Source organism: Tenrec ecaudatus, chromosome 1 (assembly GCF_050624435.1).
Source record: "Tenrec ecaudatus isolate mTenEca1 chromosome 1, mTenEca1.hap1, whole genome shotgun sequence".
In the NCBI taxonomy this organism is placed as follows: Eukaryota; Metazoa; Chordata; class Mammalia; order Afrosoricida; family Tenrecidae; genus Tenrec; species Tenrec ecaudatus.
The window spans coordinates 308569946-308596948 of record NC_134530.1 but is presented as its reverse complement, the minus strand read 5'-3'; the positions used below and the strand labels follow the sequence as shown (position 1 = coordinate 308596948).

The 27003-nt window shown below is 38.9% G+C and overlaps 1 protein-coding gene and 3 pseudogenes across 1 annotated transcript; all 4 read right to left on the bottom strand.

Annotated features, from left to right (window-relative positions):
• Positions 1-3252: 3252 nt before the first annotated feature.
• Positions 3253-4193, bottom strand: LOC142441577 (olfactory receptor 14J1-like; annotated as a pseudogene).
• Positions 4194-5663: 1470 nt separating this feature from the next.
• On the bottom strand, positions 5664-6144 carry LOC142437584 (transcription factor BTF3 homolog 4 pseudogene; annotated as a pseudogene).
• Positions 6145-11478: 5334 nt separating this feature from the next.
• Positions 11479-12450, bottom strand: LOC142437583 (CCHC-type zinc finger nucleic acid binding protein pseudogene; annotated as a pseudogene).
• Positions 12451-19793: 7343 nt separating this feature from the next.
• On the bottom strand, positions 19794-20810 carry LOC142441561 (olfactory receptor 12D2-like). Its single transcript, XM_075543481.1, has one exon. The coding sequence runs from the start codon at positions 20808-20810 to the stop codon at positions 19794-19796; it is 1017 nt and encodes a 338-aa protein (XP_075399596.1).
• Positions 20811-27003: the final 6193 nt, after the last annotated feature.

Below are 27003 nucleotides of genomic sequence, written 5' to 3'. Positions count from 1 at the left end.
ACCTCAAAATATACACACATGCTATTTTCTATGGACTATAGACCTAAATGTGAAAAATAAAACAATAAATGTTCTAGAATATAATCAGTATTATTTTAATAATTCTTGTCTCATTGTGAATTTTAAATATTTTCAGCCTGGATTATTCTATAATATTTTTATATAGCTACTTGTGAATTCATTTTACTTCTACTGGCTAAATTTATTATTATTATTATTAAATCATTTTATTCGGGGCTTGTACAACTCTTATCACAATCCATACATACAGCAATTATGTAAAGCAAATTTGTGCATTCATTGCCCTCATCATTCTCAAAACATTTGATCTCTATTTTAGTCCTTGGCACCAAACCTTCATTTTTACCATCCCCCCCTCCCTCATGAACCCTTCATAATTATAAATTATTATTTTGTCCTATCTTACAATGTCCAACGTCTCCCTTCACCATCTTTTCTGTTGTCCTTGCCCCAGGGCAGAGCTTATATGTAGATCCCACTAATCGGTTACCCTTTTCCACCCCCCCTTCCCTCTACCCTTCCAGTATCACCACTCTCACCACTGCTCCTGAAGGGTTCATCTGTCCTGGATACCATGTTTTTCCAGTTCCTATGTGTACCAGTGTACTTCCTCTTATGTAGCCAGATTTATAAGGTACAACTGGGGTCATGATAGTGGGTCCCGGGGACAGGGTAAGGAAGCATTTAGGAACTAGAGGAATGTTGTAAGTTTCATCATTGCTACACTGCACCCTTACTGGCTCATCTCCTCACTGCCACCCTCTGTAAGCCTATATATGGGCTTTGAGTCCCCACTCGGCACACACCCTCATTCACAATGATATGATTTTTTTGTTCTTTGATGACTAACAACTGAGCCCTTTGGCACCTCATGATCACACAGGCTGGTGTGCTTCTCCTGTGTGGACTTTGTTGCTTCTGAGCTAGATAGCCACTTGCTTACCTTCAAGCCTTTAAGGTCCCAGATGCTGTACCTTTTGATAGCCAGGCACCATCAGCTTTCTTCACCACATTTGTTTATGAACCCATTTGTCTTCAGTCATCATATCCAAGAGGTGAACACACAATATTATGATATTTTGTTCTTTGATGCCTGATAACTGATCCCTTTGCAACTTTGTGATCACACAGTCTGGTGTGCTTCTTCCATGTAGGCTTTGTTGCTTTTCAGCTAGATGGCCGCTTGTTTACCTGAAGTCTTTAACACCCTAGACACTGTATCTTTTGATAGCTGGGCTCCATCAAATTCCTTCACCACATTTGCTTATGCACCAACTTTGTCTTAAGTAGTTGTGTCGGGCAGGTGAGCATCATGGAATGCCAGTTCAATAGAACAAAATATTCTTGCATTGAAAGAGTACTTGATTGGAGGCCCAATGTCCACCTGATACTTTAATACTAAACCTATAAATATTTGCACATAGATCTATTTCCCCATCCTCACATATAAATACATTTACATATGTACATGCCTTTATTTAGATCTCTGTAAGTGCCCTTTGCCTCCTAGCTCTTTCTTCTATTTCCTTTGACTTTCCCCTTGTCCTACTATCATGATCAGCCTTCATTTGGGTTTCAGTGATTCCTCTCGGTTACATTACCTTTGATCATGCCCTACCAGTACCGATTTGGATCAATTGTTGTTCTGTTGTTCCTGTGTTTGCTAACACCACTTCCTTTCCCCCCACCACCCAGTGTCCCATGTTCCTCAGGAACTGTCAGTCCTGTTGTTTTCTCCTCCATATTGTTCATCCAGCCTATCTTATTTAGACAGACCTTGGATGATTATAACATGTACCAAAACAAGACAGAGTAAACTCAAACAACAAAACAACAACAACAAAAACCAGTGATAAAGCAAACAAACCAAATAACACAACAACAAAAAAAGAAAAGCTTGTAGTTAGTTCAAGGACTGTTTGTTGGCCTTTAGGACTGTTTTCCCATCAAGTCTGATGGGGTGCCAAGCCCTAACCCCAAAGTCTATTTTTTGGTATTCCTTTGGGACTTCAATGTTCTGTTCTCCTTTCTGTTCTGTTGCACAACCTTAGTGTTTTGTGTTGTTGTGGTGGGATCATATCGGAGGGAATTCCCACACTGTGTCTCCAGTGTTGTCTCCTTTAGGGCTATGAGTCAGGGAGGGATGTCCTGTCTCATAGTGGGGCAGGTACTAGCTAATTTTTGTTGTGTTCCTCAAACCCAAAGACTTATATATTCATTAATTCTGGAAATACTTTTAGGTTATTTCTCTGAATATTGCTCATAACAGATCCCCTCAAAAATGGACAAGTATTCTGGAACTATTATTGGATGCAATACATACCCTCCTTTTGGGGGACCCAAATAATTTTCCATGCTTTAAAAAATAAAGCATTTATTTTTCCCTTTTATTTAATCTGTGGTGGTGGTAAAACTTTGGATATTTCTTTCAGTGTACTAGTTCTGGTTTTTTTGGGGTGTTTTTGTGCTTTATTTGCTTCTTAATTTATTTTTGTAATTTTGAATTTTAATCATTGCATACATTTATATAATATTTTGCGTAATTTTCAAAGGCACCTTTTCCCCATGCATATCAGTTTTCAATATTATTTGTTTTTCTTCTTTAATTCATTTAATGCTAGAACAATATGTATTTGAGTGTGTATGAGATTGTTACATTATTTAAAAAATAGTTGCAGATGATTAATAAAATATAAATCTTTGCATCTGAAGAGGCAATGAAACATTTCAGAGGGTCATCTTTGTGTATTACTGACTGAAGCACTGTTTCCCTTGCAGAATGACATGTTAATAAGATCTTAGGGGACTCATCAATTGTCAGAGAACATTGATCCTTGGTGTTTGCATACAATGTAGTACTGCAAACTGCAGTGTAAGTTGGAAAAAATTACGAAGGATTCCCAAATTGACTAAATACTCTGACACCCTGATTAAAAGGCACAGGAAAGAGAGATTGAGTCAGAGTCTATAAAATTCATTTTCATTTTTCTACATCTGGCTTTGTAGGATAATATTTACACCTGCAATATTAACATGAGTTGTTGATATGTAATTGTGTGTTTCAAGGATTTTTAGTTGTGTTTCAAGGATTTTTATTGTTCAATGATGGTTAATTTATACAACTTCCTCCATTATCAGTTTTTCATTTAGCCTTTATTTCTTGCTTAACTTTCTTGTGTATTTTCCAATATGTTTTTGTTTTGTTTCCCACATTGGAATTGAAAACTTGTCTCAGCAAAACAGGTAGGGTTTCATTTCTTTGAACATCCTTCTTAGAGCAGTCTTCATGGCTTTGTTCCTTAGACTGTAAATCATTGGATTGAATGTTGGGGGCACAACTGTATAAAGAACAGTAAGTAAAAAGTCTTGCACAGTTGGAGAATCAGAAGGTGGCCTTAGAAACTCAAAGAGCCCAGTAGAGATAAATAATATGACACCACACACAAATGGGGTAGGCAAGTCGAAAAGGCTTTTGCTCTACTCTCAGCAGATGGCATTCTGAGCACAGTAGAGAATATGTGTGTGTAGGACAGTCCAATAGAGATGGAACAAAGAAATGCCACCAAGGACAAGAAGCCTGCTACTCCAAGCTCCGGGATGTAGTCATTGGAGCAAGAGAGTTTCAGGAGTTGGGGGATATCACAGAAGAACTGGTGAATGACATGGGGACCACAGAAGTGGATGGAGAAAGTAGCAGCGGTATGCATGACCCCAGAGATGAGCCCACTGGTCCAGGCAACTAAGACTGCATGAACACAGGTGCTGGTGTTCATGATGATTTCATAGCGCAGTGGAAAGCAGATGGCCACGTAGCGGTCATAGGACATCACTGTGAGCACTGCAATCTCAGCACAACCAGAGAACGTAAGTGCAAAACACTGCAGTATGCACTCCCAGAGAGAAATATTGCCACTGTGCATGAAAGAATGACAAATGGATCTTGGTACAGTCGTGGTAATGTAGCACAGATCCAAAAAGGACAGGTGCTTCAGGAAGAAATACATAGGTGAGTGGAGACTATGATCTATGGAAATCACAGTGATAATGAGCATATTGCCAATTAAAGCCACCAAGTAGAAGACTAAAAAAAGAGAAGCCTGTAAGATTTCTATCTCAGGATTGCCAGCAAAAGTCACAAGAAGAAATCCACTCACTGTAGTTAAATTTGTCATACTCTTTCTCTCCTTCCCAGGGCAATGCTGACTGCAAGAGAAGATGGACATTCATAGGAAGAACATGCTATTTATTAGTTGAATCCACTTATTCCATGATGTTAAGTTATAAAGTAATAATTACTGGCCTATCATTGTATATACGAAGTAACCGAAAATATTAATAAATACGTTGAACAATATCAGATGACGTTGGCTCATTCTTATGTCATCATTTTAAGTAAAGGCAAGGAAGTAGATACAAGTTTATTAATTGGATATATCTCACTCTCACTACCTTCAAGTTAATGTCAATTCCTGGTGACCCTAAAGACAGGGTAGAACTGCCCCAGTTTTTCTGAGACTGTAACTAACTCTTTACAGGAACAGAAATTCCCATTTTTGTCCTGTGCAGCCTTTGATGTTTTTGAACTGCAGACCCTGTGGAACGAGGGCTCCAATGAGACTTATGGATCATAAATCATTTGGAGACACTCACTGTTCCATTTAGTTCACACTCGTATATGTTTATTAAGCAGTGTCTGGGGGTATTGTTTTCTAATAATCTCACTTTCAATTTATAAAACATCACCACACTCTGTCATTGCAATATGATAATTGAGTTTCATGTATGAAAAAGTAATTCTTAATTTATGTATATCTCTAAACATTTATTGCAAAATATAATGACCACATTATATATTGTCATTATACCCCAAATCACTACCGTTAACCTACTATATCATATAATGTGAGCTGCAACATTCCAAGATACTCTCAGAAAAGTGATAGGACGTGTATTTTCTAGTACAATGTAGTACATTTTATTAAATAGTTTATAATATATTTTAGCAAAAATAAACTGACTACTAAGCATATCAATCGATGCTTAACATAACGAGATTTAAAATTTTAAGAAAAATGACATAGTATTTTAGTTGGGAAAATTTGTAGAAATTCAAAAACAGAATACTCAGAGATATTGAATATGAGTCAAGATGAACAAAACATGCAACTAGAGTGGTCACATGGGTGTATATTTTAAAAACGCAGCATGTAATTTAAACCAGTGAATTTTGAACTACATATTATATTTTTAATTTATGCTACATATTCTACAAATTTTAACTAAAGCATATGAGTAAAATGGGTGAAGAAAATATCTGTTTAGAACAATTACAGTAGAGCAAGAGGGGAGGATAAATAAAAGTGTTTCCACTATGCTCTCCACTGTACATACACACCCATACATACACACACTCAGACACAAAATTCCTGATGCAAAACAAACAAAATCAAGAATTGAACCCCCATGCACTCTCAAACTGTACCGAGACTTGGCAGTTTGACTAAACTATTAGATCCTGGGAGGAAGTGCAAAATGCAAATCAAATGAACAAAAGTGCTGAACAAACAGCATCATTAATATACAAAATATTTATACGACTGAACTAGGAACAGGTGATGTTCTCTATGTCTGGAGGAAGGATTTTAGTTAGCTTCATTCTTCAAAGTCCCATTAAAATTTTCTACAAGATCTGGAACATCATCATCTTCCATATCAATATCTTCTGTCTTTAGAGTTATGCTATGCAACACTTGCATTGGGAACTGTTCACCTCATTTCCTAAGACTTGTGAAGCTGTCAGCAACAAGCTCACTTACTATTTCAGGAAACACTTGCGTGCATGGTTTGGCTTCTGCATGAACAGTAAGAGCAAATGTGTTAGCAGAGATGGGAGCTTGTACCTTGTGATAGTTGAAATTAAGTGAATGGTGTTCCATCCCCTTTAATCATGTTTATCTCTTCAATACCAGCTATCCTATTCACAGCCAATTTAAAAAGAGATCTCTGAAGCTTTTTGTCATCAACTCTAGCTGTTCTATGTACCACCTTCATAATTCTGTGAGCTGTACCCTTGTCCCCTATCTGGACCTGAGCCTCAAGTTCGGTTAACTGTTCTGGATTCATGATGATGGGAAATCTGAAGCAGGGAGAGTCCCTCAAAACCATCAGGCAGCAAAAGCAAGAGGGATGCCTTAGTGGAGACAGAGAAGACAGAAATGGGGCATGAAACAATCATTTTATTGGGGGCTCGTAAAACTCTTATCACAATCCATACATGCACCTATTGCATCAATCACATTTGTACATCCGTTGCCATCAGTCTTTTCAAAACATTTTTATTTCTACCTCAGCCCTTGATATCAGGTCCTCATCACCTCCCATCCCCAATCCTCCCTCATCCATTAACCCTTGATAATTGATAAACTATTATTTTTTTTCATGGCTTACCCTGACCACTGTCTCTCTTTACCCATTTTCTGTTGTTTGCACTATGTGTATGTCATGGGACACTGTTAATGTTTACTTTATGAAAAGTTTTCTGACATCACAATATCTTGATCTATCATTTTCTTTCCCCTATTTGCTATCATGTTTAAGCAATCTATCTGTGATATCTGGTGTAGAAAGGACCTCACATATCTTATAAGTTGCTCTGAAGGTCAGTGAATCATAATAATAGAAGAAATATTAAATGATGTCATCCCGTGGTTTATTCACCCAACATGTGCTCTTTGATCACCACACAAAGAAAAATATTGCTGGGGAGCTGAGATTTGAACTCCACAGAAAGCTTCTGTAATGCAAACAGGTTACAACTTTCTTGTGTGGATTCATAATTTTCATTTAAACATTTTACATCTTCTGCTAACTTATAAATGTCAGTTTTTATGAATCAAATGACAATGGGCTTTATCGTATCCGCTCAAATTCTGTAATTTATTGTCTTTCCATGATTCAGAAGATTTCCCTTTTCTAGTCCAAAAAAACACTCACCAGAGCACATCCAGGAACGTCCCCACCCTAAACTTAGGTAGACCTTGTCAGTGTGAGGAGACACTATGCAGGAGGTTCTTCGATGTCCATGAGTCATGCATGCTCTGTAAAAACTGGTCTGTGGAGAGAAGAAAATAAGGCCCTATTAATCTTCCTTTGGCCACAGGATGTGAGGCCACGGTGTTCCTCTGGCACGAGCAGAGAGGTCCCAGGGTGCTTTGGGCATTTGGGACTCCTTGTAAATACCTTGGGGTCAAAATGAACAATTACATGAAGTTTCCTGTGCTATATATTTCTGTTGAGCTGAACTAATGATCATGTCTCATAACTGGCAATTTTAGCTTATTGGTGCTCACAAGCAAAATTACTGAGAACTATTATAATCTGTCATTTAGATTTAGGAACACCCAATAAATAATGGTGGTCTCTGTAGGTCAATATGTTCATTGCTAAATAAATACATGTTAGGTTAATAATGGCTACCTCGTTGCTTCATTACTAAGTCAAGATAACCTGGATTTAGTGATTCTTAGGTGTATAATTTTGATATTGTTTTAGAATCATTGAATCTTAGAATTGGAAGGCTTTTAAAAATCATATTGATTTATGTTGACTCATATTATAAGTTCATTTTCTCACTTCTATGTAGGTAGATTTTCATCTATATTCTGTCTGAATCTGTAGTTAAAGATTCCTGGTAGAAAGATGAAAAAGATAAAAGAGCAACTTTTCATAGCATGTCATATGATTAAGATCAAGACACTTGGGCACTCGATGCCAGACTAGAAGGACCCTAAGAATCATAAAGATAAGCTTCACAGACTTTTTCAAGCAAAATATAAATAAAGTTTCAAAGACCAAAAGTGTGTCTACAAATAGTCTAAATGAAAAACACCGAAGTTTTGTCCATTTCCAAACATCAGACGTCTATCATTAAAAGTCTTGACCGTAAAATCAATGAGAACTATAAGCAAGTGTGATAGTTACATGTTTTCGTGTCAACTTGAAGATATCTAAAAGTCTAGAGGGTGGTATTCAACTTGTCAATCAGGTCACAGACTGAAGGTGCCTACTTGTGGACGTGGCTTTCTCATATGGAGGATCCTGGGAACCTCCCCCACTTTCTTCCTGTCTTCACCTTCCTGCTAGTGAGCCACACTGGGACTTGCCAGAGCCCCATGATGTGATCACTGCCATTGGACCCACAAGACTGTGCATGCACCAATGGGTGAACTTCCTGCATTCTGCATCATTGAATGTGGCTGCGTGAGTGTGAAGAGGGATATGGCTAGTATTGGACTTATGGATATTAGTCGGACTTGGCTGAGATGATCTCTTCATAAATATTAACATTTTGATATGCAGATCTTTCTTACGCATATATGAGTGTCTCCGGATTTGTTAGTCAATCCAGCCTGACACACCAAGCTTCTATTTTGACTTTTACTTAACAGAGCATGGCACTATTGAAAAAGGCAACTGCACATTTCTTGCTGTTACTGATGAAAATTGGTCTACAGTGTGCCAGCTCGAAATAATTTTTCCTAATTCCTTTTCTTTCTGTATTCATCAGAACAAGACCACAAAGTTTTCCCTCACCCAGGGAGGCTCTCAGATATGGTAGTACTGGTTTTAACTTGCAGAGTGATCTCTGACAGCAGGCAATGGAAACTGTGAAGGTTAATGGAAACTGCTCAGCAGCACACCTCTTCTAATGGTGCTCAGGGCACAGTGCTCCACCTCCTGCACCTCAAGTGTGCCTCTGTTTATGACATGTAAAGGTGTTGCCTCACCATATCCTTTTATTTTTCTATACATCTATGTTAGGATTTATTTACCCATTTGTATGCTTGTTTCACCAGGTTTATTGGCATATACTTAGCACACCCTGCAATTTAATGGTTTAAATCTATTAAAAAGAGTTGTGCCCTGATCACCCCAATCAATTTTTGGACATTTTCTTCATTCTTGAAGTTAGGTCCAAGCCTGAGAGAAGACTGTCTCAAAGAAAGGTGTGGAGTCAACTCCAACAAGATCATAAAATCTGAATGCAAGAGGACTTCAACACATCTATGGAAAATTGTATTATCTAATTTTCCAAGAACTTTTTGAAGTCCCCTCATAAGTTTTAAAGAGAATTTTACCATCGTTTTTCATTTCATGAGCCTGACTGTAAAGGACAGATTTAGACAACAGGTTCTGACTAGGTTTAAGACAGTCGCTCTGTGACTGTTCTATGACTTCTGATTTCCCTTGTAGGAATGGGTTCATCTATTGCTGTTATGCTCTGTTTACTTTATCATTGTATGTTTAGTGTTCAATGAAGAGAACATGTGACTGCTTAGCAGTTAAAAGTCCTTCAACTCTTAAAGAACCATACTTTTGGAATTATATGCAGGAAACCCATTGGAACATTGACATGATGACAAGACATGGTCCTTGACCTGTTGCTATAATATGATGAAATTTTAGGAATCATGTGATGAATTTCAGGAATACTAGCAGGAAAAAACAGTGCATTTTATTTAAGGGGCCAGCGTAAACTATATGAGGCAGGGGATGGGACTGTCCACAAAGTCGATGTCCTCTTCTTACTGAGAGAAAACCACTTGATATTGAGCTGACTCCAAGCCCTACTGATTCTGCGTGTCTTAGATCAGAATTTTCCTCCATAAGATCTTCAATGGCTGATTCCTCTGAAGTCGATCACCAAGCCTTTCTTCCAAGATAGTTCACAGTGGATTCAAATCTCTGACCTTCCATTTAGAGCGTGTAAACCATTTAGGCCACTCAGGGAGTCAAGTGGGGCCTATTTTCTATTCACCTCAAGCAGGAAAGTCATGTCAGTGTGCTGATACAGAATGTGAGAGGTAATGTTAATGCCATTTCTGGGTGTAGGTTAAAAAGCAAAACAAATACTAGAAACTGCTACCTAGGTCTCTTGGACTCTGTATTATCATGTAAAAATGTGCTGAGATTTCTCTGCTGAAGAGGCCTATGCCACCACATTGAGAGCGAGGGATATGGAAAGATCTAGAGCAAAGAGCTACTCTGTTAACTTCAACCCATTTAATTACAAGTCATTGAAGCCATCTCAGCAGAGGCCCTGGGTCTGCTCATTAAAATCAACAGTGATTCCTGTCTGTACTCTTCCCTCAGAACCAGACAGTTTAGCTACATAAGGGTTATAGGCCACTAAATGTTGGAATACCAGTTTTTTATGCAGCAACAGAGCATGTGAAGCCTTTTAGCGGCTCTATGGTTCATATTCTCTGTGCAGATTGTACCCTGTAACAAATTCTCACCAACAAAAATATGACAGGAAATGACCTATGACTGCTACTTTGAGACAGTCCAGACCACACTCTCTCTCATCAACAAAAACAGAATCAGAGGTACAAAAAAGGGCAGAATTTGAGAAAGAACAGCAAGGACAGTGATTAGATTACTTTTTTTTGGCTTGGGTTACAAAAGTGAATGATGAGACTTTGAATATTCAGTTTAGCAATTAATTTTTTTCATACTATTACTGGTCAGATTGTTTGTCTTTCTAAAAGTTATACCTGTTGGAACCCATAATCTTTAGAGGGGAGTACAAGTACATTTTTTAAAAGAGCCCTGGTTTGATACTGGGTTAGGAGAAGGGCTGCTAACTCCAAGGACAGCAGTTCAAAATCACCAGCAGCTTCACAGGAGAAGATGAGGCTCTTTTACTCTGGTAAAGATTAACAGGCTTAGAAAAGCACTAGGCAGTTCTGCGCTGCCCTATAGGGGCACTGTGAATCAGGATTGACTCGATGGAAGTGACTGTGTGGTTTGGTCTAGGTACATTAAACAACAACAAAATCCACTTCCTACACCCACTGCCATAGAGTGGATTCCAACTCACAGTGATCCTACATAAATTTTCTGAGGCTATGTAGCTTTTTTTTTCCTCCTCCAGCTTTATTGGATAGTTTAAAATTAAATTTCTATTTTCTAGGACTTCAGTTGCTTTTTCCATCTGACTTTTAAAAACTGATTACAGTAAATGAAACAAAGTTGTCTAAGTGATATAGTATACAAAAATAACATCTTGATTTCTGGGAAAATGCATTTCTTTGCAATTCCTGAACAAGCTCCAAATTATGCTAACTCTGAGTATCAATGTTTACTCTGGCCTTTAGATTTAAGTCTTTAAGGAAAAATATGTGTTCTCAACCTTTGCCTTCACCATGTATATGATTACTCGGCATCAACTCTGTGATGAAGTTGTTCCTGTTTAGACTTTTATCCTGGGTCCTCTCTCACACAGTCATGTTTTTCTTTGTTTACTCCCACTCAACTGTATGTTCTATGTACGGCCTGATGTAGATGTTACTTGATGTTACAGCTACTGAGGTCAGACAATCCAAGGCCGTCATATTGCTAAAGGTAAAGTTATTATAGAAGTTCATAGAAACTTCCAAAATTGGCTTTATCTCCTACATGGGAACATCTCAAGAGACCCAGCATGGGCCTACTGGTCTGCCTCTTCCCCATTCATTAATCCCTTATTCACCAGTGGCACGGAAAGGGGGTTCTTTAACAAAGCATTATACATAACACCTCTACCAAACTAAACATAAACTTTTTTTGTAGTTAAATGCAGAAAGGCGATTTTTTTCCCCCACCCCTTTCCTCCTTTTACACGGCAAGTAAAGCTCACTGGCCTGGGAGTAGCCTCTATCTGCCAACCTTTGGCCAGTGAAGAGGATTCAGAGAAATGAATACAACCATCAATCAGAAAAAGGAGGGGCGACAAAGGAAAATAATTAAGCTGTAGCCTCAATTGTGCATTCCCGTGCAAGGTGCCCTGACTCGCCACAGTGGTAGCAGTTGACTTCGCTCGTCTTGCTGCAGTTGATGGCTACATGACCAGTTTCACCACACCTGTAACACTTCACTTTGGTGCAGTCTTTTTGAATGTGTCCAAATTCTCCGCAAGAGTAGCACTTCTGCTCATCAGCGTGGTCACAGTCACGAGCCAGATGGCCTGGTTTGCCACAGTTGTAGCAACACTGCTCTCGCTCTCTCTTGGGCTCCTGGCAGTCCTTGGCAATGTGACCACCTCTACCGCAGTTATAGCAGGCAGCCTCCTGAAGATCACAATCCTTGGCAAGATGACCAGACGCACCGCAACGATAACAGATGTCTGGGAGAGACGAGGAAACAAACTGGAAACCTCTGCCACGGCTTCTCGTTCCACGACCACGGCCTCCTCCAGTAGGGCATTCCCGGGCCCAGTGGCCAGATCGCCCACATTTGAAGCATTCGTTGCTGCTCATGGCTGCAGTTAGGGTTCCTTCGGCGTCTGAGTGTGTCCGCAGCGGCGGAGGCTCGGACGCAGCCCGGGTGAAAGCGGCTCTCAAGGTAGAGGCTGTTTATTTTCAGGGTCCTTGCCTGCGCCACACGCGGGTCTGCCGAGGCTATGAAGCTTTACAGGAGAAAATAGAAGCATCTTTCTCAGGTGGATTGCTAATGAACTTGTGCTGCCCATCTTGTGGCTGAATGCTTCTCTCTCAGTGCCACCGGGGCTCCCGAAAGAAACAAAAGGTCATTTAAAAAAACAGTAATTGATTTTGCTTATCTGAGAATAAACATTTGGTCGATGTGTCAGCTTTCTGATGCCTTTCTGAGCCGCATCCTTGGGAGCGTGATAATAAAACCAGTCCTGTCTATCAGACAGCATTCTAGGAACTAAGTAAAACTCATTGCCATTGAGTTGATTCAGACTCACGTTGGCAGTCAAGCGTACAAATTCCCTATCAGGTAGGTATCCAAGCTGACTGCCACTGTGCCAGGGGGAGGTGGTACCTCACTGTACTTCCGATTTGCATCTCCTTAATGATCCATCATCGCAAGCATCTCCTCATGCATTTCTAGCACCTGAATTCCTTCTTTGGAGAAGTGTCTGTTCCAGTCTGTTTTTGCTCTTGTTGATGCTGAGCTGTTGAATTTCTCTATACATTTTAGAGGCCGATTTGTTACGTTTCCGGGGTGATTCGCATTGGTTCTTGCATCTCAACGTTGAAAGAATTCACGCGGCAGAAGCACTTTTTAAAATGCAAGTAACTTTTAGGAAGGAAAGGGAAATTTCAGGTATTGCATTCTCAGAAAGTGCACACTATTCCTGGAAAGCATACAAGGTCAGGCTGGGACTGCTTAAGAGCTCACAACTGAAGATGCCCACTTGAGGGAGCTGAAGAACCACATGAAAGGAACACTGGCACAGAAGCATGAAATCAAGGTGCCAAGGAAGGGTGTAAGCCCTGTGCCTTGCCGTTTATCCTCCTGCTACATAACTGGAAGGGGCATCGTTGAGGGTACTGGCCAACCTTATTGACTGAGTTCAGGTGCATCTGTGTGATGTCACATCGCTGGTGCCTAGGTGCTTTCCCCTAGGGTAAGATGACTTTCCTACAACCCCTTTCTGGAGGCCAACCTATGTTTTAATTAATATAAGCTTATTGCAGATTTTAATGCCTTGGCAGATTGAGTTCGATCTTCTCTTTTGAAAAGATACCTTGAACAGTGTTGAGGGTTCATTTCAAAGACGTGTCAACATTTAAGAGAAGTTTAAGTATAGTAGAGAGTCAGCACCAAGGAGCACATTGAAGTCGAGAGTCTTTGGATAAAGCCAGGATACTTGACAGACAATATGCGTTGTCAGGGGTTCATCGGGTCAGTTCTGACTCCTGGTGATCCCAGGCACAGCAGATCTGAAGGTGGCCTGGTCCTGTGCCAGCCTCATTATTGTTGCTGTGATTGAACACGTTGTTGAAGTCTCCATGCCAATTCATCTCAACTAGAGCTTCTCTCCTTTTGGATAACCAAGCATGATGTTCTTCTCCAGGAACCAGGTCTTTCTGTGAGCAATAAGTCCCCAGGCTGGTCAATCTTCAGCAAACAGAGAGCAAAGACTAATATAGTTACTAAACAACCAGGACACCAATTGATAGGCACTAAGATAATTACTACAGAACCCCAGTGGTGTAGTGGCTACTTGTGGGGCTGTGATCCTCACAATTGGCAGTTCAAAATCACTAGCAGCTCCACAAAGAAATACTGGCTGTTTTACTCCCGTAAAGAGTCACAGCATCAGAAACACACAGGGCATCGCTATGAATCAGTCTTGACTTGATGGCAGTGATTGATTGAGAAATCAATCAGTAGACTTTAGGCACCGGGCTATAGAATGTGGTGACCCAGTAAATTAAGAAAGTGGTGGTGGTGATGTGTATATTTGAGGTTGGGTTGGGAAGGGGGGTAGGTACAGAGGCTTTGGGAGGCAGGGGAGGTAAACTCTTAGGTGAGTCTCAGGAAATATAGTTAACTCCATAGTACTCAGCAAATTAAGCAGGGGTTGTGAATTAGACAAAATGATACTTTCCTTATTCTATGGGGTCTTCTTTCTTTGAAATGGGAAAAGTCTATAATAGATTCAATCTGTGATAGAATTAATTTATGCACAAATAAGGGAATATTTCCATTGGTGTACTTTATGCTTTGAGTTTAAAAAAGAGAGAATGAAATAAAAATTATCTCTTGAGAAAATGTAATTATAGTCCTTGTGTTAGTCTTGGTTGACTAGAGAAACAAATTCATATGTATATAAGAGAGAGATTTATATCAAAGAGTAATTATATATCAAGGAATCATCAGAGCCCAGTTCAGAGTCAGTCCAGGTCTTGAGCACGCAAAAATGACTTAGTCCTGTGACATGTCATGATTCTGAATTCACATGTCTATTCATTAAATGGTTAACACATTTTATAATCAGTATATATTCTAACTTAAAACCTGGCACACACGGTCACATATCAGGCAATGCATCATAGGTGGATTACCTTACCAGTGGGGAGCTCAGAGTGGTGTGGTGTCCTCTCTGCACTGAAGAAGCTCTGAAGCTCTGCTGCCACCGGTGGAGTTTTAATACATGAAGGTAATCAACTCTGCTTAGTCACACATCATGTCAATGTCCCTATCTTGTAGTTTTGATATGTTCTACCAGTGGGCATCTGAAAATTTTTTAATACAAATAACATGACTCTGAATTCCTAACCTTGTACTTGTTTTTCACTGCACTTGCTGATATTCAAAACAAAGTTTTAAACAAAATATTTAAATGTTTAAAATAAAACCAAATGGAGTTGTCTTGCTCATGTCAGTCAGTAATTTCAATATTAGCCCATATGTCCAATACCAGTCTGTAAACTCTTCTTTAGACTCACAGGTACATGCAATGATGTGAAATTCAAGAAGGTTACACACAAGTGTGTGGAAAGTCTTGTGGATTCAGTGGCAGTGGAAGCATCTCAGTGCTCGAGTGGGTCTCCATGTGGCTCCTCCAGCTACAGGGCTCCGGCTCCATCAGCACAGCTCCATGTGTCTTGTCAGCAGGAAAATGAAGCACAGAAGTGTGTGTCACAGCTCCTAGGAGAAAGACTGGAGTCCACAGATTCCTCAGGAGAAGGCCATGCCCATACTTTTACCTGTGCTGGCCACTGAGACGTTTTGTTGTTATATTGAAATAATTTTTATGTAAGAGGAGGGTACCCAAATTGGTGATTCCATTCTTGGAAACATTTTTTAAATATATCATTTTAGATGGCTGACAGCCCCTCCTTCATTTTTGTTCAGCTCTTCTAAGTCGTCAAATTGCTGTTCTTTCAGGCTCCTCTTCATTTGCGGAAACAAAAAGAACTTGCAGCAAGGTCAGGTGAGTCAAGTGTATGGGACAAATGGGATTTCTGTTTTTTTGCCCCAAACTGGTACACTGAGATGGCTGCATGAGCAGGTGCATTGTTATGGTAGCAATACCAGTCCCCAGTCTGCCACAAACCAGACCTTTTTTGTTGTACACTGTTACACAATGTTTTCAGATTCTTTAACTAAAGAGCTTGATTAACAGTCTGACCTGGTGGAACAAACTCCAAATGCATTATCCCCCTCACAATTAAAAACAAAACAAATGAGCAGCATTGAGCATTGCGATCTTTGATTTTACTTGATGAGCTTTTTTTGGGGACGATGTGACCATGGCGTCTTCCATTGGCTTGATTGATGTATGCTTTTGGGGTCCTAAGAATTGCACATGTCTCATCATCAGTATTGACTTTGGAAAAATCATCTGGGTTGTTTCTGAGCTTATTTTTGTTTGTTTTTTTGAAAGCATGGCATGTTTACACTAAATGTTATTTTTCCTGGTCAGTTAGAAGCCAAGGCACATATTTGGAAGTGACCCTTCTCATTTTCAAATCTTCAAAAAATTCGCTCAACCAAGCCCTAGGATATTCCAGCTAACTTTGCCTTCTCTTCAATGGTCCATCATCCATCTTCAAGTGCATGCAGTATAGATGTTTTTGGCCATTTGGGAAGTTGATGGATGCCCAAAATGAGTTTCCCAGCTGACATTTAACCTCTTTTGAAATGAGAAAACTACTGTACACTTGAGTTTTTCCCCATAGCGCTGTCCTTTTAAGTTGTGTTCAACATTACAACAGTTTCTGTGGCATTTTTCCCGAGCAGGAAACAAAATTTCACAGCCACGCACTATTCTCTTAAATCGGCCATCACAAAAAATGAGGTTTGAGTGAACCTGCTTTTACACAAAATCCACTGTGAACAGGGAGAAATTTCTCAGGCAACGCCATTGGGGCACTAATGAGTTGCTGGATGTTCGCCTAGTTAGAAAAAAAAGCTTGAGGCCCAGGCCATTCTGGGGAGCGGCAGTCTCACTCTCAGGAACTTGCTTGATTGTGCAATTTTTGAAAATTAGGATCCTGGGGCTGTACAGGTGGGAGTCATACTCAGACCAATTGATGAGAAGGCCCCAAATTGTCCTTGTAAACTTTTCTAATCTGTCCCCGTGCTCATGTCCTGATCATGGTCTCTTTCCTGCTATGGGATCTCACCTGTAACTGTGTTGAGTTGATCTGGTGTCATCATGCTTTTGTGATGATTCCCTTGTCTTTCCACATTCCATGTGAGTAGCTGAGAGGGCTGTGGATCCTGTGTACCCCCCTCTGGCCTCATGCTGGGTCTCCCTCATCCAAATGAATTGTTTCCATCTTTGTCTTGTCTTTTTCTTGCATAACTCCTAATAAATATGCCTCTGTAAGACATATTTGAAGTCAGAGTTCTTTTTAATTTATTAAATATTATGGCTTACAATGTATTGTAAAAATTTTAGATTTTGATATAATTGTATTAGAAGTCACAAAATAAGTGAAATGTTTCATGTAATTAATTTACTTAATTTCTGTTTACTTTTTTGTGCATTTGTAATCCACGAGGTTTTAGAAACATCATTTGGACAGTTTCAGTATTAAATAATGTTGAATTTCCATTCATCAAATACTAACAGAACACTAAGGGTGGTCATGATTCTTCCTTAGTGAATAGTGTTATTGAAAGTTTTGCCCAATTGGACTCATTGTTTGTGCAAGCACTGTCTATTCACCTAAGATTTTAATCTGTACAAGTAAACAATTTATGTATTTCAGCCTGAAGCCAGTCTGTCCAGTATAATTTTCTTTATCAACATGGTTATAAACTCTACACCATTGACTAATTTCATGAGACTATCAGTAGAATTACCTTGTGGCCCAGGAGGGTGATTTATAATGTCCTCATTAAAAAATGATAATGATATCTCTAGATTAAACCAGATACATATATAAACCACAGGTCTATGAATGAGTTTGTGGATCACACATAATTCTAGACCCAGTATAAGAATAATTAGTTCTTATGACATGGTCCTGCTTTAAGCTCACCTGCATGAAGGGTTAGGGGAAACAACCTCATTATGGTCAACTGTCTTTTGATAAAGGCTAGACTATATTTTGGGTGTTTTCTGACCTAAGGGACTCATCTTTTCCCATGGTCTCTGGTAATATTCTGCTTCTATTCGTTAGGCCTTCGGTATCTGACAGTGTTTTGATGCTATCTAGAAAAATTTCATTTGCTAATTCCTCGGAAGCAGACAGCTTATTTCTTCTTCATAGTCTGCTCATAGTGTGGACGTCCTGATGAAGTTTGTTTACTTTGCTGACCCTGTTAGCATTTGAAAATCCAGTAACATAGCTTCCAGCATCACAGCAACACACCGGCCACGACGGTATAACCAACTGACAGACCAGTGCTGAATTAAAGCATACATTTATTGAAATTTTAAAAACTGGATAAATGGATAAAGATTCTGTTCCACAAAGCAAGGGAACAATGGTAAAAAAAATTACATATGAGAAAAAACCCTAAAACACAGTTCTAGACAATAAAGAAATTGAACTTATGAAAGAGAAACTAACAGCTATGAGAAATTAATGAAGAAGTTCCCTCCAAATGTGACAGGAAGGAGACCGAGAAGAAAAATTAGGTGAAATGTAGAAAACACTGTATAAAGAAATACCTGCCGAAAATATTCCAGAGTTGAGACTATGGGCAATAGAACATTTAAGAAAAACTCAGTAGTCACACTACCTGGGTTTGAAGTTCTTCTTTGCTAATTTCTATCTTAAAATTTTGGGTGAATTACTCAACATTTGAAAACGAGGATGTGTTGCTTTCATAACTAAATGAGTTAATATGTGTAAAATACTTAGGAAGAGCAATTCCTACTTGTCAGTCATCAGCGAGACATTGTGTGTCTACTTTTAGGTCTCTCCCATGTACTTGATGTCAGATTATTACATAATGACCCTGTGTGACCACTCTTCCACACTCCACCTTCTCAATCCTCCTTTTCCTCTCCTCTCTTTTAAAAATGAATGTAGGGATTTTGAATAGTGCATCCACCAATTCAAATGAGCTTTTCGTGGAGTTGTCTGTCTCTCCCCACAGAGACAAATGCTGTCTTCCCACTGTCTTTTTAGGGAGAGTGGGCACTTTCAAATATGTAGAGAATGTACCTCTTGTAAATTAACTCAAGAAATACCTCAGGAACTAGGGCTTCATTGTTTTCACTCAATCTTTCTTTTTTTTTTTTTTGCTTCAAGCAAAGAAAGAAAGCAAAACAAAACTAAGTTTGGCTGAATTTTTAATATTTTTCTTGTATTGCATCATTTTATAATCTGTCATTAAAAGAATAATAGTCCAAGGCATTGCTTTTCCAAGACAAATGATGAAAGAAAATCTTAATGCTGTAAAAGGACAGACAGGCATTATTAAAGAAAAACCAAAGCATCCCTTTCCCCACGTGACTGGTTTTAACTATATTTCACAAGAATCTATGAGTTTGGCAGATTGCCTTTTAGAACACTTTTCCATATCAAGGCGCAGAATTTTTAGATCAGCCAATGGTTACATTACTTCTGATAATTAGAGGTTATAATTAATTTGTTCTAACCCTTCTGTCTCCTTGACTGTTGATTAACTAAATATGACATATATCTTTAAGTATTCACCTTAATGCATATGTAAGCTCATATTTACTGTTATAGTAAATTAACTAAAAAGCTTTAAACTACAAAGAGAATATTTTTATTGTTCATGTTAAAATGTTTAATTTTAAAGAGAAATAAGTCTAAATATTAATCATATATGTCTAACATAGGTACTGTAGGCATATTTTATATCTGATTCCAAATAGCACAATACATATGTAACACATCAGCTACATCAACCAGTATTTCAAATAACAATTCACCAAGAGAATTCTATGGTCAATATTCAATTTCTTCATATATCCTTTATTCAATGGCTGGAACTTTAGGATTTATATTTGTTTTGTAAATTTTTTCCTTAAATGTGTCATTCTAAACAATTTGAGATGCAGTATAAATTCCAGTCTCAACTATCTCATTTCCACTTCTTTTTGCCTCAGATGCGTTCTCTGGATTTCTCAGGCGATAGTTCCTTCTGACTGCCCTGATCAAGGCCTTCTTCACATCCTTGTTCCTCAAAGTGTAGATCAGTGGGTTTAGCACAGGGGTGACCACGGTGTACATGATCGCAATGACCCGTTCCTGGTCCATGGAGCTGCCTGAGGAAGGACGGGCATATGTGACTAGAACAGGAACATATAAAAGAGCAACTACCATGAAGTGGGAAGCGCAGGTGGACAATGCTTTGTGAAGCGCGCTGCAAGAACGGATCTTGAAGAGGAGAGAGGTGATGATGCAGGAATAGGAGAGAATTGTGAGAAAGAAGGGACACATGGCAATAGTCCCCGTGACAGTATTGAGCAGCCACTGGTTGAGCTCAGTGTTCCCACAGGCCAACTCTATCAATGGCTTAATATCACAGAAGAAGTGATGGATGTGGTTAGAACCACAGAAGGTCAAGTTAGAGGTCATGATGGAGTGCATCAGGGCATGGAAAAATCCAATGACCCAGACAGTGCCAGCCATCTGGGTACAGCGCTGATAATTCATGATGAGAGTGTAACGAAGTGGCTTGCAGATGGCCACAAAACGGTCAAAGGCCATCACAGCCAACAGCATGACCTCTGTGCTGCCCAGGAAGTGAAAGAAATGAAGCTGGCTGATGCATCCCACAAAGGAGATGGCTTTGTTTGGAGAGATGAGATTCTCCAGCATCTTTGGCAGTGTCACGGTCGAGTAGCAGATATCTAGACATGATAGGTTTCCCAGGAAGAAATACATAGGTGAATGGAGTTTGGGATCACAGATGACAATCATCAGGATAGCTCCATTCCCAGCCACAATGATCAAATAGATGGCGAGGAAAACCACGAAGAGAAAGGGCCACAGTTCTTGGATATCTGTCACTCCCAGGAGGAGAAATTCAGTGACTGAGGAATGGTTTAGCATCACTGAGAAGAAAAGATAAGATACTGCATGGAATCCTGTCTGTAACAAGAAGCAGAATCTCTAGCAGCCCAGAATTTTTTCACGCAGAATTAAAGTATTTTGAGGGCAAATGTAATTTCTTTTCCACCCCAAGTGTGTCAGTTTGTTGGCCTTTGGTGGTTTTTGTGTTGCTGTGATGTTAGAAGCCACATCACCGGTATTTGCAATATTAGCGGGTTCTCCTATGGTGAACACGTTTCAGCTGAACTTCCAGGCTAACATAACATGACGAAGAAGGATGAAGTTGCCTACTTTTGGATGATGATTGGATGGAAAACTTTTTAATGACTGCAGACCGTTGTTGCATATCATTCAGAAGACTATTCCCTCGACAATGGGTTCAATTTTAACAAGTGTGAGGACGGCACTGGCGTGGGAGGGCTTTTTTCTGCTGCACACCGGGGTTTGAGTCATAACTTATTCGACTGCAGCCAGCAATGTCAACACAAGTGTTTGAGGGTTTCCAAGTTGGGCATTGGTTTGTGTCCCATTAATGATAGAGACATGGGTTGTTGGAAGCGGCTAAGTGACTCTGTAGGAGAAAGGTCTGCGACCTGCTTCTGTAAAGATAAAATAATAATAATGAAAACAATAAACCCCAAATAAGTGAAATTGACTGTCACGAGCCAATTTTGACTTTTAATGTCCCTGTGAAAACAGAGTATAAATATTCTTTAAGATAATGAGTTTCCAAAATTTTAAATCTTTCAGGGATCAGTCTTACGTTTCTCCTGCAGAATGGCTTGTGGAGTTGAATCACCAGCCTTGTGGTCAGCAGCTGAGTTATAATCAATTAATATGGCCTTTCTAAGCATAATCCCTAATGTGATTTCACAGTGCAAGTTCAAGCAATCACATACATTTCAAATATATTTCAAATAATAGTCAATATAAAACTTCACACCCACAAACCAAGAAATAATAAAGCTTACTAGCAGCTAACAAGTACTGTCACGCACACGAATTCTAATCATAGTGGAGCGCTGAGTGCTAACACTGTGGCGTTTTATATGTTTGTAGTATAAATCTATATCTTGTTTACTAGGTCGACCATCTGTCTTGGGTGTAGTTGGGAATAGTCTGTCTGTCTTAGGTGTAGTCCTCTTTATAGTGTTCCCCTGGATCAGCCATCTGTCCTTGAGTGTAGATGATTTTTCCTCTTACCCTTACACTTCAACCTTATTTTCATATTTATTTAAATTGTAAATTTTTATGCTGTATACATAGCCATAATTCCTTAGCTGACATATAATAATTATGGACTTCATACGCCTGTGACTATCATTCCATTTTGGTCGATATTCTTTACTTAGGAGCAGGAATGGGGTGGGATTTAGACCTGACCTTAGCAGAGGGTGTGAATTGAACTGGACTCTTTGTTCCCTTGGTGCCACCTTTAAGATCTCATCTAAGAACTGGGCGGGAACCAGGCCAACATTGTTTGTGTTCCTTGGTTATACAATGGTGTTGACATACCTTTCCATATTATCATCACCTCACTTGACAACCAGATCTCCACTCCCTGACTGAGCCTTGGTGGAAGGGAAAGGTCCTGCTGTGATATTTGGACATCCTTGACTTCTGGATTTGGACCTTATGTCTGGCTCACCCTGGCCTAACTTTCAGCAGTGCCTTTGTGCTGCCTTGATTTTTCACAGAACAGCACCGGCCACCACGTGAGACATTTCCTTACACTTTTATTGTGTTTCTGTGGGATGATGCAGTAACTTGTAAAACCCAGGGACATCAGGGAATATAGGCAAGTGAGGAGTGGAGGGAAAATGGAGCTGAATTGCATCTTGAGAGGGTTGTACATTTGGGACATCATTAATCTCCATCTCCTTGGGACTAGTTGTGCATTAATTCTTTTAAAAGAAATGCTTACCACAGCAGGCTAGTGTTTAACCCATGATGTCAGCAGGGAAAATACATCCTCTAGATCCCCATTCTACTCTCTACCACTCGCAGGCACCATCAGTTGCGATCTACTTGATGGCAACTGGTTTTGCTTTAGAGTTGTTTTGTAGGATCCCAGCTCCGTGCTTTATTGAATGTGGGTTTTTTCACTGTAAGATATTAAGGGTTAAAAAAAAAAGATATTAAGGGTACATGTTCGTCACTTGTCTGAATCAATACATTTTCTTCATCTTTGATTTATCATTAGTATTTGTTTTTTGTTTGACTTATCACTAGAAGTTTACATTCGGTGATCTACTGCTTATTGTCAGCTCCCCAATTACTGTGCCAGTGACCCACTACTTTATCATAACAATGCTCTTTTCATCATTCTGAATCAGCTCAATACTTCCTTCACCATACTGCTACTTTTTGTCCTCTTCCGAAGTCACTTGGCAGATTTTTACCTTAATGAATATAAACTGGGAGTAATAAGCTGCTTATGAACCACAAATCTTTTTTGATACAAAAATTCCATTAAAATACAAGGAATAGCTTTCCATTCATTTAGAATATAAATTGGGCTAGTGAGGTCCTCTTCCTGATCCCTCTGAATCCATATCTACAGGAACATGTAAGAAACTTTAACGAGAGAAGCCACACTATACAAATATTATCAGTCTGAGTTTTGTTTGCAGCTTTACATCAATACATCTACTGTTAAGCTTCGTTTAGTCTTATGAACCTTAATTTTTCTTAATGTAGAATTCTCAGATCACTTGTCTGATGAAAGTTTGCATCAGTAAGTTTTTCCTCTGCTGGACTCACCTCAACAGGTCCTCCCTAAGTTCACCCAATACTTACCTGTCCTCAAAGTATCTTTGGCTTCCCCTTCAAATTCTATATTTTTGTGATCTGTTATCTTAAGTTCTAATTTTATTATGCCTGAGAAATATCACTATTCATGGTTTTAAAATTATGCTCTTTCAATGGAAATCACAGTGTTCACCTCTAGTTCCATACACCAACAGTCAAGAGTGGGGCTACTAACCCCAAGATCAGCAGTTCAGAAATACCAGCAGCTCTGAGGGAAAATGAAGAGGTTTTCTACTCCCTTAAAGAGTTAGAATTTTGAAAATTCCAAGGAAAAGTTCTGCTCTCTCCTATTGGGTTGCAATATGTCAGAATAACTCAATAGCAGTGAATTTTGTTTTGTTTCTTGAATCTTGTTCATTTTATTTCCATAGTAGCATATGTTTATTGAGAGAGATGATACAAACATATAAGGAAAATTTGTAGAGAAAAGGAACATGGAGAGATGTATAAGAACTATACCAGAAATGAAGATTGGGATATATATATATATCCTTGACACAATGGATGGATGTATGGATTGCGATAAGAGTTGTAAGAATAAGAAGCCCCAATAAAATGATTTTAAAAAGAAAGAAAAACAAATTCAGACTGGCTAGCTTTCTATGCCAGAGAAATCTTTTAAAGTCTGAGAAACCATCGAACCAAGTTTGGGGGTGAATAAGAGTTTAAACAAAAAACATTAGGGAACAGCTCTAAGGAGCCAGGGGCGTTAGATTTTAAATATCTGGAAATGATTTAATTTTCAAAATGTTTTTATGAAGCATTCAATGGAGCTGGTTTAAAAAATAATTTTATTGGGGGTTCATACAATTCTTATCACAATCCATACATCCATCCATTGTGTCAAGCACATATGTATGGAGCTTTTTTTTTTAACAACTTGTGTACTTTGTAGATTTTTAAAGAATGATCTTTAAAAAGATACTGATGACATGTAAATGGATTCATGTCTGGCATCTGCCCTATGGCAATGTGCCTTGCATAGATAAGGAGATGGTTTCTCCTCCCTGTGTAGCCAAAGGAGATCAGTTACACCTTACTGCCAGTCATATGCCCAGCAACAGATTAGTTGTATATGGTACAAAATTGTATGAAATTACTTGTAGAAATATACCTATACTACTCAAGTAATACATGTGTGAATAATCTATTTATTTTTGAGCCTCAAACCCACAAAGGCAGTGCTGTGTTAAAAAAAAATCTGAAAACAAACAAACAAAATGCTCTTCCGATCTTTAAAAAGATAATTTCGAAATCAGGCCCATCTGTTCCAAACAATTCCTTTGCTACAATTGTATCTTTAGAGATTATGGACTTAACTTTGGAGGATGTAGAGCAAGACATGTTGCAATGACAGTGAGAATGGGAACAAATATGTGGCAAACAGAGTGGCTTCCAACTTCCATACATTTCATGAAATAGGATATGTTTTAAGTCCTGCAAATTTACTTTTAATTCTAACAATGACAGAACACTCACTAACAGAAAAGATGAACCACTTGACAGCCTGATTTCATTCCCTTACCTGATAAGAGTTTTCAGATGTGTAAGTAATAAAATTCTCATTTTTCAGATGTACTTTGAAGGGATTAGAAAGAGAAACATATTTGAAGTGATAATTCATGTTAAGAGTGCAGCATCTGATCTTTGTTTCCAAATCAACTTTCTCCTTCTTTGAAATTCTGCCTGCCTTCTTATGAGATCTCTAGTCATGAAAGTCCTGAGAGAGAGTGTCCCCTCAGTATTGAGAATTATTATAATAATCAGAATACATTGCCACCTGTGTACTTGAAAGAATTACCTAGGGGAATTCCTATGTTGAATTTCATCCTGAAAAAGAAAGACAGACATATATACATAGTTAGTGGGTTGGTTCTTTAGTCTCTTGGAACCGTATTACATTAGTTCAGAATCGTGAACAGCAACACAAATTTTGATTGCCTAGTATTTTTCATTAGTCACATTTTCATTTATTTCCTATCACAGAGCTGTGGATTCACTCTTTCACCCTGGGGACTTCCTGAGAAGGTACTCACATGTATAAGATGGGAGAAAAATCAAACCTGATAGGTAATGTCTGGAGCCAGTTTCATCACATTTACTAGGAAAGAAATACATGCATCTTCACGTTCTATTCACATTACTCTGGCTTTATGGAAATCAAAGAAAAAATTAAGAGAAATAATCTTTATTGACATATAATTCACAAGTCTTTACAATTCAATAGTTCAATCATATTTTTTAAACTATGCAATCATCACCATGATCAATTTTAGAACATTTTCTTTTTACCATGTACTCATTGTCCTTAACTTCCCATTTCCCCATCCTCCCCTCTCCTCTGCCACTAAGAAACTATGAATCCAGTTACTGTCTGTATAGATTTATATATCTTGGATTTCATATACAGAAAAAGACACACACATAAAAAAATTCCAGCAAACCGAACAACAATAACAAAACAAATAGAAATATTTCAATAAAAAATAAGGCAGAAAATATTAAAAACTGGAACAAATTTATAATGGGTCAAAAGGCAAAAAATAAGATGCTAATTTTTAACCTACCTACATCTACAAAAATCCACTTCCCAATGCACTCTTCCTGATGACAAGACTAATCACATTCCTGGTCAATGCTTCGAAGGGTTTCACTGGAGGCTTCATCCATGTGGGGACCCTGCACATGGATTTTAGGCTTTCATTGTTACCCATAGCCCTCTGCAAATCATGGTCTCAGAACTTAAGCTCTAATATTATTCCCTCCAGCAGTCTTCAATTTTATTATTTTCTATCTTTGATCACACAGGCTAGTGTGCTTCTTCTGTATGGATTTAGTTGACACCTTCATCAGAAGGCTGCTCATTTTCACACAAACCTTTTTTTTTCTTTTTTTACATTTTATTAGGGACTCATACAACTCTTATCACAATCCATACATATACATACATCAATTGTATAAAGCACATCCATACATTCCCTGCCCCAATCATTCTCTAAGCATTTGCTCTCCACTTAAGCCCTTTGCATCAGGTCCTCTTTTTTTTTCCCCTCCCTTCCCGCTCCCCCCTCCCTCATGTGCCCTTTGTAATTTATACATCGTTATTTTGTCATATCTTGCTCTATCCGGAGTCTCCCTTCCCCCCCTTCTCTGCCGTCCCTCTCCCAGGGAGGAGGTCACATATGAATCCCTGTAATCAGTTCCCCCTTTCCAACCCTCTCACCCTACACTCTCACAGCATTGCCCCTCACACCCTTGGTCCTGAAGATATCATTCACCCTAGATTCCCTGTGTCTCCAGCCCTCATATGTACCAGTGTACAACCTCTGCCCTATCCAGCCCTGCAAGGTAGAATTCGGATCATGGTAGTTGGGATCATGGA